This window comes from Thermobia domestica, chromosome 11, assembly GCF_964235325.1.
Source record: "Thermobia domestica chromosome 11, izTheDome1.hap1.1, whole genome shotgun sequence".
Lineage (NCBI taxonomy): Eukaryota > Metazoa > Arthropoda > Insecta > Zygentoma > Lepismatidae > Thermobia > Thermobia domestica.
In genome coordinates this window covers 86,816,581-86,836,729 of record NC_137464.1, presented here as the reverse complement: position 1 = coordinate 86,836,729, position 20,149 = coordinate 86,816,581, and the positions used below count along the sequence as shown (strand labels likewise).

The 20,149-nt window shown below is 34.4% G+C and overlaps 1 protein-coding gene across 1 annotated transcript in view; it reads right to left on the bottom strand.

Annotated features, from left to right (window-relative positions):
- Positions 1–20,149, bottom strand: part of LOC145665202 (UDP-glycosyltransferase UGT5-like) — a 49,109-nt gene that overhangs the window by 6,240 nt on the left and 22,720 nt on the right. The window contains exon 3 of the mRNA XM_081732487.1: positions 15,179–15,398. Coding sequence (XP_081588613.1) covers positions 15,179–15,398 — 220 coding nt within the window. The remainder of the gene's footprint in view (positions 1–15,178; positions 15,399–20,149) is intronic.

Sequence of the window (20,149 nt, the reverse complement as noted above, 5' to 3'; positions counted from 1 at the left end):
ATATCAAATTCTTTACAAATAGAGATAGGAACATAGGGTTAACGGCTATCGTTAGTGCATTGTTAGTGCAGTTAAACGCAGTAAGCAGTAATGTCAGTTCTACCGTATTTTGGGATTTATTCAAAATTTTTGGTTAGATGCCAACGTTAGAAATATCAAATTCCATACAAATTGATGTAGAAACGTGCGTTTAACAGCAATCGTTAGTGCTTCGTTAGTGCATTTAAACGCACTAAGCACTAACGTTACTGCTACCATATTTTGGGATTTATTCTAGATTTTCGGTAAGGTGGGCAACTTCAGAAATATCAAATTCTATACAAATTGACGTAAAAACATGCAGTTAACGACAATCGTTATTGCATCGTTAGTGCACTTAAGTGCACTAAGCACTAACGTTAGCATTACCATGTTTTGGAATTTATTCAAGATTTTTGTTGGGGGGCCATCTTCAGAAATATCAAAGTCCATAGAAACCTTTAGTGCTTTCTAGAAGCACTAACGATCCACTAACGAATGGCATTAATTTTTTGTTAGTGCTTGAAGTTGGGGTAAGTTCCCGTGCCCTCCAAAAATATTGTACTTGTAGCACCTACACTAATGAAGTACTAACGTTAGTGGTTGGTGTACTAAAAACCACTAACAATTGCACTAGAATATATCATTACTGCTTTTGAATTTGGCGGAAATTTGATGTAATTAAAAATTACCATTAAATTTCTTATGGGAGTTTCGTGACATGTAATTGTCCATAACTACCCTAATATTGAAGTACTAACGAAACTGTTAGTATTTGCTAGAAGCACTAACGATTGCACTAGAAGAAAGTATTAGGGCTCTTGAATTTGACGGTATAACGAAATACTTTAGTTTGTATAATATTAACCTGTACCTTGGGCAAAAAGTGTTCATAAATATGTAATATACTTAGTAGAATGTTCATTTTAAATTAACAGAAAAGAAGAATGTTTTTAATATATGTAAGAGATTATTATGGGATAGTTGTGGCTATGTACATGTTATGTGTTGACCTAGTCAAGTGAATTTATGTATTTTACGGTCTTAAAGAGAATATTTAAGACATATCAAGCAATAAAGGTGAGACTAATAATCTTTGAATATCTGAGTTGATTTTTGCATAAAGAAAAGTAATTATCGCTTCGTAACTGATATTTTACAAGACGAACCAGGTTGACGACGCTTTTCTATAGAGTCGTTATAAAAATTTGGTTTACGAAACCCGGGACTTTTGAAAATTCAGTTCCCGAAGAAGGAAAGTAGGGCTGAATTTACTTGGATATTACCATTTATGAATACGAACTTAACCGTATTACGAAGCGGTAAGGTCATCAAAAGAAAAATGGATAGTGAAATAGTGCAACAGGAATCTAATACCAGTAATCCAGGTGAAATTAGTGCAACACCAAGTTTGTCATCTGAGGATCGACTTTTGTTAGCTGTGCAGCGACAAATTATGCAAATGACGACTGAGATAAAACAAACCATGGAACAGAAGCTCAATGAATCTAACACAAACATGGAACAGAAGTTCTATGAAGCTAACCAGACCATGGAACAGAAGATAGAATTGAAATTCAACGAAGCTAACAAGACCATGGAACAGAAGTTCTATGAAGCTAACCAGACCATGGAACAGAAGATAGAATTGAAATTCAACGAAGCTAGCAAGCAGTATGAAGAATTAAGTAAACGAATAGAACGGATAGAACTGAAATCAGACGATACGAAACAAACAATCGTCCATGTGATGAACGACATATCCTCGCAGTTTGAAGAGAAGTTAAAAAGGTTAGCCGATGAGTGTCAAGAAAAGCACGATCATCAAAATCATGAAATCTGCGCTGTAAAAAAGGATTTAACGTTAATAGAATCTTCCGTTAAACATCAAAAGATCCAGTTGGCTACTATGCAGGAAGAAATTAAAACGTTACAGGCTAGAGATAACATTTATCGCAATAATCTGGGCAGTGATCGCTTCGAGTTTCCCCAATCACCGGATATAAATACGCCTTCGCCGGAATCTGAGGAGGATATTATATTAGAGGAAAATTGTCCGAAGATCACTGATGAACGAAATATAAATGGTATCATGACACAACACGCTACGGACCGGAACAATCACACCACAAGAACAAGGAGTGAGAAAAGAAAGGTAAAGTTAAGTGTCAAGATGAGCGAAATCAAAGCCATGAGTAAATTTAGTGGTAAGTGCAATGAAAATGCTAGTTCTTTCTTAGAGAAGTTCCAAGACGAATGCAGTATAATGTCTATCGACCGATCACAATACATGAAATTAATACCCCATGTATTACTCCCACCTTGTTCCTTATGGTTTAAGGCAATACGTGATCACATTAGTACATATGAGGAATTTAAAGCGGCATTGATCGCGAATTACGAAAATGACTTTTTGCTGGCAAACAGAGATGCCACTCTTAGAAATCAACATTTCAATCCTCGATTGCACAAATCTATTGTAGAGTTTGTTGTAAATGTCTATAATGAATTAAAGGTTGTTAATCCCTTGCAATCGGAATCAAGAATAATTGCATCGATTCGCAATTTGCTTCCATTTAAATTACAGCAGATCTTATTTTCCACACAGTGTATGAGTTTCAGTCATTTATTAATGCTTGTACAATGCTACGAAACTCAATATCATGCTATGAATCTAACACAATCAGGAATGGGTAAAAATAAGAATAATTCAGATCATTTGGTCCCTGTTCGGAATTTGAATATCCGAAGTATGAATAATACTGAATCGAACCTAAGACGAGTATACTCTAGCAATCAAAATGAACAAAATAGACAAGGCTATGTAGGGAATCCGCCTAACCTAATCAACCGAAGTAGACACAAAAATAATAGAAATACATGTCGAAATCCTAGAGATGCTACCAATCCTATGTATAGACATAATCATTGTTCACGAGATGGTACTTCGTATCCAAATTCAAATCACGATGAAAGACATGTACAACCTAATGTAGAACCTAACCATGATTGTGCGGTACAATGCACTTTATTAGATTCATATGCCAGTGCGAATGTAACATGATTACCGTTAACGAAATTAGGTTAAACCCATGTTGGTTATAGATTCTTGTGAATTTTCGTTTTAAAGTTTGTGTTAATATTAATAATGAAAACGATGGTTATAAATATTTGAAATGCATCTAGTTAAAGAGTTAGTAACACCCAACATTCTTGATCAAATAAATAAGAATGAAAAATAACAATAATAATGAAAAATGTGATTATTTAATAACAAAAAGGTGTCTTTTGTTTCTGTAAAATAAATTTATTTACTTCCATTTGATTATTCAAACGTAGGTTATGTTTAATTTTTATTCTTTCTTATTAATGTGAAGAATCATAATTCAATTTATAATTAGTTAAAGGCAAAAATTATTTTATATTAGATTGATTTGTGTTTAATTATCAAAGATTATGTTAAGAATAAGATCCATTCTATAAAATCAATTATTCAATGACTACCTTGAGTGAAATTCTTCTTTATTTTGGACATCTTAGTGCTACTATGTATACATTACAATTGCAACATCTAACTTATTTGTTATACCATGCGCCCGAAAAGAACAAATATTATTTGTCACATCATCGTTTGTAATAATGATCGAAACTAGTAATCTTGATAATTTGTGTTTCACCCTCGTTAATTATATTTCTAAGCGACGATGTTTTTAATGATAAAGAATAAATAATAAGGTAATGAAAGAGAAATATTAATGAAATCAAAGATTTATTGTAAATGTATTTATGTGAATGATAATAACTAATATTTTATATATATATGAGGGTTAACCAAAAAAAGTAATGAAGATATATACGAGGTGTGATCAAAATATAAAGAACATATGTAATGTACGAACATTAATCTAATCAGACCAGTGGTTCTTGAATATAAAAGCCAAGCCCACTAATGACTTTTATATTCAGTCCCTTTTTCGGGCGACATTTTCTATAACGAAATACTTTAGTTTGTATAATATTAACCTGTACCTTGGGCAAAAAGTGTTCATAAATATGTAATATACTTAGTAGAATGTTCATTTTAAATTAACAGAAAAGAAGAATGTTTTTAATATATGTAAGAGATTATTATGGGATAGTTGTGGCTATGTACATGTTATGTGTTGACCTAGTCAAGTGAATTTATGTATTTTACGGTCTTAAAGAGAATATTTAAGACATATCAAGCAATAAAGGTGAGACTAATAATCTTTGAATATCTGAGTTGATTTTTGCATAAAGAAAAGTAATTATCGCTTCGTAACTGATATTTTACAAGACGAACCAGGTTGACGACGCTTTTCTATAGAGTCGTTATAACGGAAATTTGATGCAATGTAAAATTTCCTATAAATTTATTATGTGAGTTTCGTAACATGTAATTAGCCATAACTAAAGTAATAGTGAAGTACTAACTAAACTGTTAGTGTTTTCTAGAAGCCTAACAATGCACTAACGAATGGTACTAAGTTTTTAATTAGTGCTTGAAGTGGGGGCGCTAAGTTCACTCTCGCCTCAAAATGTATTTTAATTGTAGCAACTATACTAATGAAGCACTAACCTTAGGTGTAGATGCACTAAGAAGCACTAACAATGCACTAACGATTGCTCTAGAAGAGATCATTAGTGATTTTGAATTTGGGCGAAATTCGATTCAATAAAAAAATTGCCATAAATTTCTTGTGAGTCTCGTGATGCACTACACTAATGAAGCACTAACGGTAGGTGTTTGTGCTCTAAGAAGCACTTACGATGCACTAACAATTGCACTAACAGAGGTAATTAGTGCTTTTGAATGCGATGGGAATTTGGTGTAATGAATAATTCCCCATGTGTTTTGTGACTTATAATTGGCCGTATCCACACTAATGGTGAAACACTAACGAAACTACTTGTATCTTCTAAAGATACTAACAATGCACTAACGAATAAAACTAATGTATTCGTTAGTTCTTGTAGTGGGGGCTAAGTTCACGCTAATTTCGAAAGTTTTCTTTACTTGTAACATTAGTGCTTCCTAGTGCACCAACACCTAAGTTTAGTGCTTCATTAGTGTAGGTGCTACAAGTAAAAAACCTTTGTGGACTTGGTTCCCACTTCAAGCACTAACGAAGAATAGGTCCATTCCTTAATGTATCGTTAGCGCTTCTGCAAAACACCCATAGTTCCGTTAATGCTTAACTATTGATGTAGATATGACCAATTATATGTCACAAAGTCTCATAAGAAATTAATGGGGAATTTTTCATTGCGTCAAATTTCCGCCAAAATCAAAAGCACTAATGACCTCTTCTACTGAAATCGTTAGTGCTTTATAGTGCACTAACACCTAACGTTAGTTCTTCATTAATGTAGGTCCTACAAGTAAAAGAACCTTTGGAAGCCTTCATGAACTTGGAGCCCCCACTTCAACCAATAACGAAAAAATTAGTGCCTTTCTTTAGTGCATCGTTCGTGCTTCTAGAAAATCCTTTTAGTTTTGTTAGTGCTTCACTATTAGTGTAGTTATGGCCAGTTACATCTCAGGAAACTCACATAAGAAATTTAAGGGAGTTTTTCACTATGTCAAATTTCTGCCAAATTAAAAAGCACTAATGATTACTTCTAGTACAATCCTTAGTGCTTCTTCGTGCACCAACCCCTAACGTTAGTGCTTAATTAGTGTAAGTAGTACAAGTAAAATATCTTTGGTGGTCACCATGAATTTACGCCCACTTCAAGCACTACCAAAGTAATTAGTGCATTCGTTAGTGCTTCCTAAAAATACTGACACTTTTCATGGAATTTGATATTTCTGAAGTTGGCCCCCACCAAAAATCTTGAATAAATCCCAAAATATGGTAGCACTAACGTTAGTGCTTACTGCGTTTAGGTGCACTAACGATGCACTAACGATTGCCGTTAACTCTATGTTTCTACCTCTATTTGTATAGAATTTGATATTTCTGAAGTAGCCCCCCCACCAAAAATCTTGAATAAATCCCAAAATATGGTAGCACTAACGTTAGTGCTAAGTAGGTTTCAGTGCACTAACGATGCACTAATGATTGCCGTTAACTCTATATTTCTACCTCTATTTGTATAGAATTTGATATTTCTGAAGTTGGCCCCCCCACCAAAAATGTTGAATAAATCCCAAAATATGGTAGCACTGACGTTAGTGCTTAGTAGGTTTAAGTGCACTAACGATGCACTAACGATTGCCGTTAACTCCATGTTTCTACCTCTATTTATATAGAATTTGATATTTCTGAAGTTGGCCCTCCCACCGAAAATCTTGAATAAATCCCAAAATATGGTAGCACTAACGTTAGTGCTTAGTGTGTTTAAGTGCACTAACGATGCACTAACGATGGTCTAAGTTTTGTGAAAATCTGTCTGCATAAAGATGGGTCGGGGGCTAACTTCATATGAAGTTGGCCCCCCCCACCAAAAATCTTCAATATCTCGTAAACGCTGATAGCACTAACGTTAGTTCTAAATGCACTAACGTGCACTAACGATGCACTAACGATGTGCAACGTTTGGTGTAATTTGGGAGAGGTGGGGGGGCCAACTTCAGGCACGTCCATTCTTCAGTGTAGTATGTAAAAATATTTTTAGATAACACTACTTGCATTTAATATGCGATAATTTTGTATAAAAGTAATAATTGTACCTTTTACTAGAATGAGATAATTTCTAAGGCGGAACTATGTGGACCACTTGATGGTCACCTTAAGCTACTACTTCCGCTACGTATACAATTTCAGCTGAAAACAATTTATTTTATTATATTGTCAATGTAAATTTCATTTTTTTATATAAAAGGAATAAACAATAAACGGAAACAATATATACTAGCAGCGTTCACCCCGCTTCGCTGCGGTCACCCCGGAACGCAATAAACTTTGTTACTTAGATAATTTTTACTTTTTCGCTTTCAAGTGATATGATAAAAACCATAGAAGATTGCAGTAAATGTTAACATTATATCGCCTGTCATTTATGTTAACCCGCCCCGCTTCGCTGCGGTCACCCCGGAAGTTTTCGCTTTCAAGTGATATGATAAAAACCATAGTAGATTGCAGTAAATGTTAACATTATATCGCCTGTCATTTATGTTAACCCGCCGAGTGACACGGTCATGCGGGTTGCATATAAATACGTTTATTTTTACCTATGATGAACTAACAAAGGATTTGTACGTTATGGACACTTGAATGGTCAATTATCTCAAGACACTGGTAATTAAAAATTAAAGTGATATGATAAAAACCATCTAGGGTCCAAATCCTAATAACCCCCCAAAAATAAAAGAAATTGGTTCAGCCGTATTACCGTGATGAGGGAACAAAGGATTTGTGCGTTCTCTTTTATATAGTAGACTAGCAGCGTTCACCCCGCTTCGCTGGGGTCACCCCGGAACGCAATAAACTTTGTTACTTAGATAATTTTTACTTTTTCGCTTTCAAGTGATATGATAAAAACCATAGAAGATTGGAGTAAATGTTAACATTATATCGCCTGTCATTTATGTTAACCCGCCGAGTGACACGGTCATGTGGGTTGCATATAAATACGGTTAGATTTAGCTATGATGAGCTAACAAAGGATTTGTACGTTATGGACACTTGAATGGTCAATTATCTCAAGACACTGGTAATTGAAAATTAAAGTGATATGATAAAAACCATCTAGGGTCCAAATCTTAATAACCCCCCAAAAATGAAAGAAATTGGTTCAGCCGTATTAGCGTGATGAGCTAACAAAGGATTTGTACGTTCTCTTTTATATATGAGATAGTATTTTTTATGGTATTTGCTGCAGAGTTCTTGTTGACATTGTTAAACAAAAGGATTATTGTTGACATTGTTAAAAAAAAAGTCAGGCGACAAAATTTCTTTTTAAAATTATAAACAGGTCACAAAATATACGATAATGCCCATTAGTCAATACTCGAAGATTATGCTGTTTCCTATCCGGGAATGGTTAACTTTTTATTTTATAGCAACTTAAATCAACAACTGAGGAGCTTGTTTATAAAATGTACTATATCACAGTTAGGAATTTTTAAAGGAAATAGAAAAAAACAAATATGATCATTAAATTTTGCTGTAGAATGGTGATTCAGTTTCATGTAGGTAGAATATTTTACAATTTATTTTTATGATACATAATTCGGTGAATACATGTAATTAGTAATTTTTAATAAAATATTTAAAATTTTAGAAATTATGGATATGGTACCTTCTGGTTTTATATGTGGATGTAGTACATTTTGGTACTGTACATTTTGGTGCTGGGTAAGAGTTCCGAGTAGCACTCGTGAAGTTCTACAGGGTTCTGTTGGTAGAATGGTTAAATATTTATTTCTAACAATTTAAATTAACAATTTATGCGCCACTCGCAAACAGACTCTGAACAAGGTGATAGAACTCTTTTATTTCGCAATGAAATAGAGTTCCGATGAGAGTTCTCACTAGCACTACTCAAGCTCTATTAATATATTCTATAAGAATTTAGATTAATAATTTATGGGACACTCGCAAGCCGACTGTGAGCAAGGTGTTAGAACTCTTTTATTTCGTGATGAAATAGAGTTCTGATGAGAGTTTTGAGTAGCACTTGTCGATTCCTATGTTTTGGGTAACATTGTTTAAATTTTATTAGGCACGTGTTATATACTTGCTAATCATTTGCACCGAATGCATGTGTGGTCAGTACATTATGACGAAACATTTATTTCCCATTTATTCCCTTATTTTGCAAGAATTGTTCTAAATTTTCATGAGAAACTTTAGAACTCTTCAAGTGCTATTGACAATTCTAAATACATAAAGACATTTTAAGATTTTCGGTTTTGAATGAAGTTATCAGCGACAATTTAAATCGCTATACAATCTTTATTTACCCAGAACTATTGGTCTAACCTAGCAAGACCTCTATAACTCTTTGAGTGCTACTCAGAACTCTAAAAAAAATATAGACATTTTAAGATTGTTGGTGTTGCGTGAAGTTCGCACCGAAACTTTAAAACCGCTATAAAATCTTTATTTACCCAGAACTATTGGTCTAACCTAGCAAGAATTCTAGAACTCTTTGAGTGCTACTCAGAACTCTAAAAAGTATAGACATTTTAAGATTTTTGGTTTTCCGTGAAGTTAGCAGCGAAACTTTAAAATCGGTATAAAATCTTTATTTACCTAGAACTATTGGTCTAACCTAGCAAGAACTCTAGAACACTTTGAGTGCTACTCAGAACTCTAAAAAAGTATTGATTTATTAAACTTTTGGTCCCTAACTTCACGGGGGTCAATTACCCGCACGTTCTTTTACCTTGTCAAATGCATCTCATATTTGCCAGATGGCGATTGTTGTTTTAATTTTCTCAAATAACTTTTAACAGGACTAAATGATGTAATTAAAAATATATGGTTTCACAAGAACTAAGAAAGTTGTTTAATTTTTTCTTCTTAAATATGATTCGTCTGTATACGTTCTTAACACACTCTTTTTCCAGTCTTCCAATTGGATCACGGCTTCTTCAACTAAATACAGATGCATAACTAAGCCTGATGTCTTCCGCTACATATGTGGCTGTATCAAACTTCCCGTCAAAACCGAAAACTGGTTTGTCAAGGTTTATATATAAAAATAATTTTAAATCCTCCTGGAGACTTCATTTGCGACATCCGCCATATTTCTAGGTACGTGAAGATGTAACTATCCATTCTCTTTTTGGTATAAATTATTTATAAATCGTGAACCAACGAAAATTTTATGGGAACAATCGTGAACAAACGCTCTGCATGGGTAATTTTCGATTTCCAATAATTTTCAGGTACGTGAAGTTGGCACCGCCCATTTTGTTTTTCGTATAAATTGTTTATATATCGTGAACAAACGAAAATTTAATATGAACAATCGTGAACAAACGATGAACAAACGATCTGCATGGTTAATTTTCGATTTCCAATAATTTTCAAGTACGTGAAGTTGGCACAGCCCATTTTGTTTTTCGTATAAATTGTTTATAAATCGTGAACAAACGAAAATTTTATGTGAACAATCGTGAACAAACGATGAACAAACTATCTGCGTGGTTAATTTTTGATTTCCAATAATTTTCAGGTACGTGAAGTTGGCACCGCCCATTTTGTTTTTCGTATAAATTGTTTATAAATCGTGAACAAACGAAACTTTTATGTGGACAATCGTGAACAAACGATGAACAAACGATCTGCATGGTTTATTTTCGATTTCCAATAATTTTCAGGTACGTGAAGTTGGCACCGCCCATTTTGTTTTTCGTATAAATAATTTATAAATCGTGAACAAACGAAAATTTTATGTCAACTATCGTGAACAAACGATGAACAAACTATCTGCATGGTTAATTTTCGATTTCCAATAACTTTCAGGTACGTGAAGTTGGCACCGCCCATTTTGTTTTTCGTATTAAATGTTTATACATCGTGAACAATCGTGAACAAACGATGAACAAACGATCTGCATGGTTTATTTTCGATTTCTGAAAATGGGTTCTGCTGCGTGAAGTTGGCACCGCCCATTTTGTTTTTCGTATAAATTGTTTATAAATCGTGAACAAACGAAAATTTTATGTGAACAATCGTGAACAAACGATGAACAAACGATCTGCATGGTTTATTTTCGATTTCTGAAAATGGGTTCTGCTGTGTGAAGTTAGCACCGCTCATTTTGTTTTTCGTATAAATTGTTTATAAATCGTGAACAAAGGAAAATTTATGTGAACAATCGTGAACAAACGATGAACAAACTATCTGCGTGGTTAATTTTTGATTTCCAATAATTTTCAGGTACGTGAAGTTGGCACCGCCCATTTTGTTTTTCGTATAAATTGTTTATAAATCGTGAACAAACAAAACCTTTATGTGAACAATCGTGAACAAACGATGAACAAACGATCTGTATGGTTTATTTTCGATTTCCAATAATTTTCAGGTACGTGAAGTTGGCACCGCCCATTTTGTTTTTCGTATAAATTGTTTATAAATCGTGAACAAACGAAACTTTTATGTGAACAATCATGAACAAACGATGAACAAACGATCTGCATGGTTTATTTTTGATTTCTGAAAATGGGTTCTGCTGCGTGAAGTTGGCACCGCCCATTTTGTTTTTCGTATAAATTGTTTATATATCGTGAACAAACGAAAATTTTATGTGAACAATCGTGAACAAACGATGAACAAACGATCTGCATGGTTTATTTTCGATTTCTGAAAATGGGTTCTGCTGCGTGAAGTTGGCACCGCCCATTTTGTTTTTCGCATAAATTGTTTATAAATTGTGAACAAACGAAAATTTTATGTGAACAATCATGAACAAACGATGAACAAACGATCTGCATGGTTTATTTTCGATTTCTGAAAATGGGCTCTGCTGCGTGAAGTTGGCACCGCCCATTTTGTTTTTCGTATAAATTGTTTATAAATCGTGAACAAAGGAAAATTTATGTGAACAATCGTGAACAAACGATGAACAAACGATCTGCATGGTTAATTTTCGATTTCCAATAATTTTCAGGTACGTGAAGTTGACACCGCCCATTTTGTTTTTCGTATAAATTGTTTATAAATCGTGAACAAACGAAAATTTTATGTGAACAATCGTGAACAAACGATGAACAAACGATCTGCATGGTTTATTTTCGATTTGTGAAAATGGGTTGTGCTGCGTGAAGTTGGCACCGCCCATTTTGTTTTTCGTATAAATTGTTTATAAATCGTGAACAAACGAAACTTTTATGTGAACAATCGTGAACAAACGATGAACAAACGATCTGCATGGTTTATTTTCGATTTCTGAAAATGGGTTCTGCTGGGTGAAGTTGGCACCGCCCATTTTGTTTTTCGTATAAATTGTTTATAAATCGTGAACAAACGAAAATTTTATGTGAACAATCGTGAACAAACGATGAACAAACGATCTGCATGGTTTATTTTCGATTTCTGAAAATGGATTCTGCTGCGTGAAGTTGGAACCGCCCATTTTGTTTTTCGTATAAATTGTTTATAAATCGTGAACAAACGAAAATTTTATGTGAACAATCGTGAACAAACGATGAACAAACGATCTGCATGGTTTATTTTCGATTTCTGAAAATGGGTTCTGCTGCGTGAAGTTGGCACCGCCCATTTTGTTTTTCGTATAAATTGTTTATAAATCGTGAACAAACGAAAATTTTATGTGAACAATCGTGAACAAACGATGAACAAACGATCTGCATGGTTTATTTTCGATTTCTGAAAATGGGTTGTGCTGTGTGAAGTTGGAACCGCCCATTTTGTTTTTCGTATAAATTGTTTATAGATCGTGAACAAACGAGAATTTTATGTGAACGATCGTGAACAAACGATGAACAAACGATCTGCATGGTTAATTTTCGTTTTCCAATAATTTTCAGGTACGTGAAGTTGGCACCGCCCATTTTGTTTTTCGTATAAATTGTTTATAAATCGTGAACAAACGAAAATTTTATGTGAACGATCGTGAACAAACGATGAACAAACGATCTGCATGGTTTATTTTCGATTTCTGAAAATGGGTTGTACTGTGTGAAGTTGGAACCGCCCATTTTGTTTTTCGTATAAATTGTTTATAAATCGTGAACAAACGAAAATTTTATGTGAACGATCGTGAACAAACGATGAACAAACGATCTGCATGGTTTATTTTCGATTTCTGAAAATGGGTTTTGCTGCGTGAAGTTGGCACCGCCCATTTTGTTTTTCGTATAAATTGTTTATAAATCGTGAACAAACCAAAATTTTTTGTAAACAATCGTGAACAAACGATGAACAAACGATCTACATGGTTAATTTTCGTTTTCCAATAATTTTCAGGTACGTGAAGTTGGCACCGCCCATTTTGTTTTTCGTATAAATTGTTTATAAATCGTGAACAAACGAAAATTTTATGTGAACAATCGTGAACAAACGATGAACAAACGAACTGCATGGTTTATTTTCGATTTCTGAAAATGAGTTCTGCTGCGTGAAGTTGGCACCGCCCATTTTGTTTTTCGTATAAATTGTTTATAAATCGTGAACAAACGAAAATTTTATGTGAACAATCGTGAACAAACGATGAACAAACGATCTGCATGGTTTATTTTCGATTTCTGAAAATGGGTTCTGCTGTGTGAAGTTGGCACCGCTCATTTTGTTTTTCGTATAAATTGTTTATAAATTGTGAACAAACGAAAATTTTATGTGAACAATCGTGAACAAACGATGAACAAACGATCTACATGTTTAATTTTCAATTTCCGAAAATGGGTTCTGCCAGGTTCACACACATTCAAGACATCACTTCTGGACTGACTACACTCTCAGGTGGCAAATTTTTACACAGAGAATATCAGAAAGCTTGTGCCAGGTCACAGAAATGCCTAGAGGTTCATGATGACTACATCGCAAAATAGCCACTGTATGGAATTGTATATCAATGATAATAAATTCCTTTTGCTATCATTTTCTTGTTTCTTAAAAGAAATATCGGCCTTTCTTTTCTGACATGCGCCTCATAAAATTCCACGGAATACAACACAAAAGCACGACCAATTTGAGACCCAACAATACTGTTGCTTTGCTGACTTCACAACATAACGCTCTACTACCTAGTCAGTTTCCAATTATTATTCTCTTCACGTCTGATGTATTATTATTTCTATAAAAAGTGCTAACTTATCCGGGTTTTTCCTGTTCCTCAGAATCATCAAATCTTTAGCTGTTGATTGAAATAATAATAATAATAATAATAATAATAATAATAATAATAATAATAATAATAATAATAATAATAATAATAATAATAATAATAATAATAATAATAGTTATTATTATTAGTATTTGTAAAAATAACTAAACTTTTGATGATTTGCAAAATATGTAAAAGCTTTCGTCCAATGATAGAAAGTCTAACAGGTCATGCAATCTCAAACTCCTAAACAGTATATCATCCCCCAATCGCCCCTTTGGAAACAAATCTCCCATAGGGCCGTTAATATCCACGTGAGAACCATTGGTCTAGAGATTAAACACGGGAACAACAGCAGCAGTCTAAGGGTTAAATCGAGACCTAAGTTAGATGGGATACATGTCTATAATGATAAATCAGTATTTGAGCGATGCATTACATTTTTACTATCGATAGCCCATGGCGGAAGAACCTGTTAATTAACCGAAAAGGTGAAAAGATTAACAACCTTGATTTAATTGGATTACGACAGGATATTGTCCAATAGACTCTTTTCGTCCAATAGACTCCTTCGTTGATTTTTCCTGAAAAATTAAGGACATGATTTATCACAAGAATTAAACTGGACTCATCTGTTATAGATGAAACATGGCGTGGTGGAAGACTATGACCCGCTAAACAAGCATGTGAAATATTACGTTAGGCAAGCAGGCCTTTGGTACGAATTAAGTGCTATCAAATTTTGGATCACGTTTTCCGAAACTAATGAAACATACAGCGAACTATTCCTATCTGGTAATTAAACTTGGAATGGTGGTAGGCCTGACTTGCTGCAGACTTATGTTTCGGAGTGAAGGCCCAGCCAATTTTGGGACACATTTTCGAAAACAAAATAAATATACATTGAATTCATTCGACCTGGATCAATCTTGCCATGAAGATAAACCTTGATTTTGTATAGGAGAATGTAAAATATTATGATGCATAAGCTGTTGGTTCCCGAGTTATAAGCCATCAATGTGGGATGTGTACTTAGTGAAATTTTCGAAAAAACAAATTTTAATAAACGTTTATTTTATAAATTATTTGGAAATTTTTATTGGTCTCCAACCATTTCCAATACTTCTTCGTTTGACACCTTAACCACGCACCCAATTTTGAACAGTATTCAAATAGCACCAATGTTTCTCCTCTTCTAGAATCCATGTCTCACACACGCACGATACCACACTCCATACATATATTTCAACAGCATAATCCTATTAGTACTTTTAGGAATCTCTCAACAACCTAATACTATTAGTAATTTTAGCAATGTTTTTAGTAATTTTCTAAAACGTATTTTTTCAAAGGTCGTACCATATCAGAATCGTAAATAAAGTGTGAAAAACATTACCTTCTGTTTTGAAGTAATCCCCGTATAGTGCTCAGGAGTCTATCTTTAGTGAGATCTTCCAGAGGAATTTTGTTACCAATTCCCGCATCAACTGCTTTAACCATATTCAGATCCTGATCTGCAAAAATTGGAAAACCCAGAACGCAGATCCCATGATATACGGCTTCTTGTAAACTGAAGAGGCCTCCGTGGGTTATAAAAAGTTTCACATTTGGATGATCTGTAAGATTAATTGTAAATGAATAGTTAATGGTACAGTGAAGACCTAAGTTTATATTTCCTTGCAGGTTTAAGACTCAGGTTTGAAATTGTAAACAATTTTGCGAAAAATAAGCTTTCTTGAAAGCATTTTGTAATTAACAAATCCAATTCTTGTACATATTATTATGTCGTTTTACTCTAAATGACAGGGCTTTGGCCTATTCGTGAAAATATTAATGAAAATTTTAGGAAACGATTATTGTATTTCTCATTTCAATAAAAAATAAGAAAAAGTGGTTCAGAGGAGAAGTTGGAACAGGAACAAGCAGTGTTGAAGATCCTCCGCGTTCAAGTCAACGTTTCACTGCAGCCATGAAAAGCAACAATGTTAAAGGAAAACTGCCAACTATTATATATGAAATTGCGTCATAGATAATATAAGTGCAGGATGAGCCCACCATATTATTCATGACTCATTGATGTTTAATAGTGTAAACGAGGTGTGTTCATAAACGTTTGACACTGTAAATGAAAGACAGACATGTTCATGTGTACATCACTGGACAATTTTCTCATCGTATTAGCACTAGAAATGAAATTTGGGAGTTGGATTTATTTCTATGAATCCAAACGCAAGAGGACAACGATGGAATGGTAACATCCTCCGCCTTCCACACAGAAGAAAGTGTATACTCAAAAGTAAGTGGTGGAAAAGATAAATTTGTATTGGGACCACAGTTTATCAATTCTTGAACATTCCATACTCAGAGTTCATAACGTAAACAGTACGATCTGCTCCAACTTTCTGCGCATTTAACTGAAATCAGCCCCATTCTGCAGAGTAGACTTGGCCGGGTGTCCAATTATGTGATTTTCCTCCATGACAATGCGATATCACATGCCTCCAGCATCACATTGTATCATCAAGAACCTTCGGTTTGACTACTTACGCTGCCCTTGATCTTAAACTTTAAGATTTCAACATTTGGGCCCTCTGATGTACAGAGTAGATCGAATTTCCAGAATGACGAGGAAGCCCAATTGGTGATGAAGAAAGGAGTGATATAATGCTAGAATTTTGTATAGGTATTCCCTCGACCGTTTTCAAGTATACTTCGTATACCCACCCCTGTATGAGCTCGTTCCTTCATTAATTTAAGGTGAATATGCGCTGGATTATAAAAATATTAATTAGGTACACGTCACGTCGTATACTTTCCTATACTCCCCATTACATCCCTGCATAAGGGCTTACGCAAGTGTCCAAAATATATTTCCCTGTGGAAGCAGTGCTCTTACCAAGTGCTAGTGTAGATGAATTGAACAATAGGTACATTGAAAAATAGCGATCTAGTTATCTCTCAGCTTATAATAAATATTCTACTTGTACAAAAGCACATTTGCAGTATTTATTGAATAAGGCTTGTATATCGCAACCAGCAATGACACAGGTCACGAGTCTCTTGATAACTTTAAATTTAAAAACATATATGAAACTTTAAAAACATATATAAAAAAGCATGGTGGAAAAATTGACAGCAGTTTATCAACAAATGGAAGAAACAATCAATGTTTAACACACCAACTCCTCTATAGATGCGAATTCACTGTGATGCGAATTCGGGTGCGATTTCACTTGTTGTGTGACAGCAGATTGTTATATGTGTAAGGTAGTGGCTTTTGTTTTGAGAGAATTTATTTGTCACAAAGGTGAATATCTGAAGCCAAACTGTGATGTCACTGGTTAACACTGTTGCGAACCTATTGTAAAGTTGAACCATTTCAAATAGCACTACATCCGTTTATTGTATATTTCGTACCCCTAGTAATGCTGCACAATATATGTAAAGCAAAGACCACAGTGTTGCAAACTGTCTCAAATAAACAAGCTTCAACTGGGACAATGTCGATTCTTCTTATTGAACTTGATATAATGTCCATAGTTTGCAATACTGGATCGCCAAAGTTTGCTATCTTTTTCTTCCTTACTAGTGTAATTTAAATTTTTGTATTACTATATACGTATATGATGCCATTTCAGGAAAATACATTTTATTGTAAGTTGGCAACACCGTTTCACAGATGACAATACTGTTTATATATTTCGTTACTACTTTTTATCATTATTAAATTCGTAATGTTTCATTCCGATTGCTCTATCCATTTTCAAAATATTCAATTTCAACATCATGACATCTTTGAGTTTCACGTCCAACGATTATGCCGGTTAGGCTAAAGGAGACGGTGATGATGAGAAATGAATGAAATGGTGGAATGAAGAAAGTGGGAGGAAACGGGAGAACCCCGAGGAAATCCACGCACAAGATGTTTGTCTACCACAATGTTCACTTGGTGCGGGCTTCAATTCCAAGTTGCATACTGCCCATTATATGCTATGTTTGACTTTTTAAGTTCCAGGACCTCTAGCTCCTCTCCCTATCGTCTATAGCACATTACACTTTGGTGATCTCCATATCTCATCATATTCTCTCAGACGTAGTATGCCTACAATGGATTTGCGGTACAACCACCCTGACCCTTGGTTGGAACAGTTTTTGCAACAGTATATAGTACACCAGACAACATTAAGTAAAAATGTCATATGTACGAAGAAACACTGACCGCTACAAGGAAGGAAATTCAAGAAAAATTAATATGAGTCTCAGTTGATGAAACTACAGAGAAAGAGATGCGGATGATTGTGAATATCGTCGTCGGTGTAATGACATGTGATCCATGTAAATCTGTTCTTCTAGCGTGTCAAGTAGTTGATAAATGTAACGACAAGACAATGCCAAAGTAGTCAATGGTGTGATGTCTATTCTATGGTCTGGGGATATCAAATATGAAAATATGCTCCTGTTTCTCAGTGACAAAGCTCCCTACATGGTGAAGACTGGAGAAGCGTTGATTGGTAATTTATTTGCAGATAATTCACTTTTACTGCAGCCATTTCTTTCGTAGATGCGCAAAAGATATTTGTGCAAACTGCCCCAAAGTAGACTTAGATTTTTTTCCGCTGATTTTTTACTGGCTACAGTAAGGCCAGTAAAATCAGTGCAATCTTAAATGATAAACCACGTCTCAAGATGTTGCAAACTTTAACATGACCTCCATTACTGCTTGTCATGTCTAGCGCGATGTTGAGACACAATAGACGAAATTTCACATTCGAAAACTTGAAACAATGTTTTGTGTCGCACTGCTTTGCAAATAAGCAATCCAATTACTTATTGGAAAAATGAAATGAAACTCAAAGATTTCATTTCATTTTTCCAATTAAGTAATTTGTTACAATATGTATTTTTAACACTCATAAAATAAGCGTGAAATAGTGCAACAATGCTTTCTTAAATAGTTCTGTAATAGAAAATGAATAATTGAAGGTTACTAACACATTCAACTATTTGTGCGCAAAATACACTCATTTATTCAATTTAGAACTGACTGTAAACATTTAAAAAATGAAAAAAAAAAATAACGATGATATCAAAAAATACATTCTATAAGGATGGTCTCATTCCAAAGTGAACCAACCGCCAAAACCAGCTTTTCGAGAAATCGAGGCTTAAAGTTTTAGTTGTTTCAAAAAATCTACCTAACACTCGAAAATATAGCTTTATTTCTATCTTTTGTTACAAATTTTGATCTTTTAACTATGACGAATATTAAGTGGGTAACAACAAAATAATAGTGCAAAATACAATAATATTAGTACAAATTGTAACTTAGTTCACTATGGCATAAGACTTTGATATTTGGTTTGCCATTGACACGAAGAGAGAATGCTGACAGTATTCTAGTTTGTGCGAGTTATATTTTGAAAAGTCTGTTGTAACTCGCAGAAAGTAGAATACTGTCAGCTTTCCCTCTGTACTAATTAGTGCTCACAAACGGGTCGAATCAGGTAAGGGAACTCGGGACACGGATCGGGTCAGAGTAACTCGGGTCATGGGTCGGGTCAGATGTACTCGTGTTACGGGTCAGGAAAGCTTTTAAGCTTCGAGTCGGGTCAAACAGCTATTCGGGTCATGGGTCGTACTTGTAGTACGACTATTTTCAAATTTACTTTGTAACAACAACTTGAAAACCCTGAACAGATTGGATCAACTGGCATTTGGCCACTCCTTGCAAGGAAGAGATACATTTTGAGTTTTTTAACTCGTTGATTGTAGTTTATTTTCTTCAGGAAACTCAAAGTAGGATATTTTTGATACTAAAAGTGGGATTGATGTCCATGCATTACACAAAAGTAACAAACAAGTCAGCTGACGTCACAAACCTTTAATACTTCCTTCGTTTTCTGAAGTACAAGGACCAACCTGAGAATTAACTGTATTTTCCCATTGTTGAATCAAACAAACCAAACTAAGTAACCTACTCGAATTGGCGAGGCGAAAATAGTAAAGTACGAGTATCTCCGATGTGAGGACTGGCCAAACGCTTCAGGCTTGCACTTGAGCAACGTACTTAATGTAATACTACTGTTGTTTCGTCAGTTGCTCATACATCAGGATTCTGAGAGTTCTATTCATTGCTATGATCCACCTCTTTTCGTTCGAACTGATGAAAAGTGATAATACTCTTGACATGCCAAAATGAACTAAATACAAATTGCTCTGAAAATAAGTATACTATTCCGCATTTGGTTACTAATACTCAATAATTTTAACATTTAGTGTGTAATATACTTGCGGGATTTGCCATACTGTTATACATCTAATATGTCACTCACACGAGCGTTCGCAAACTGTTTTTTAAAGTTAGTTC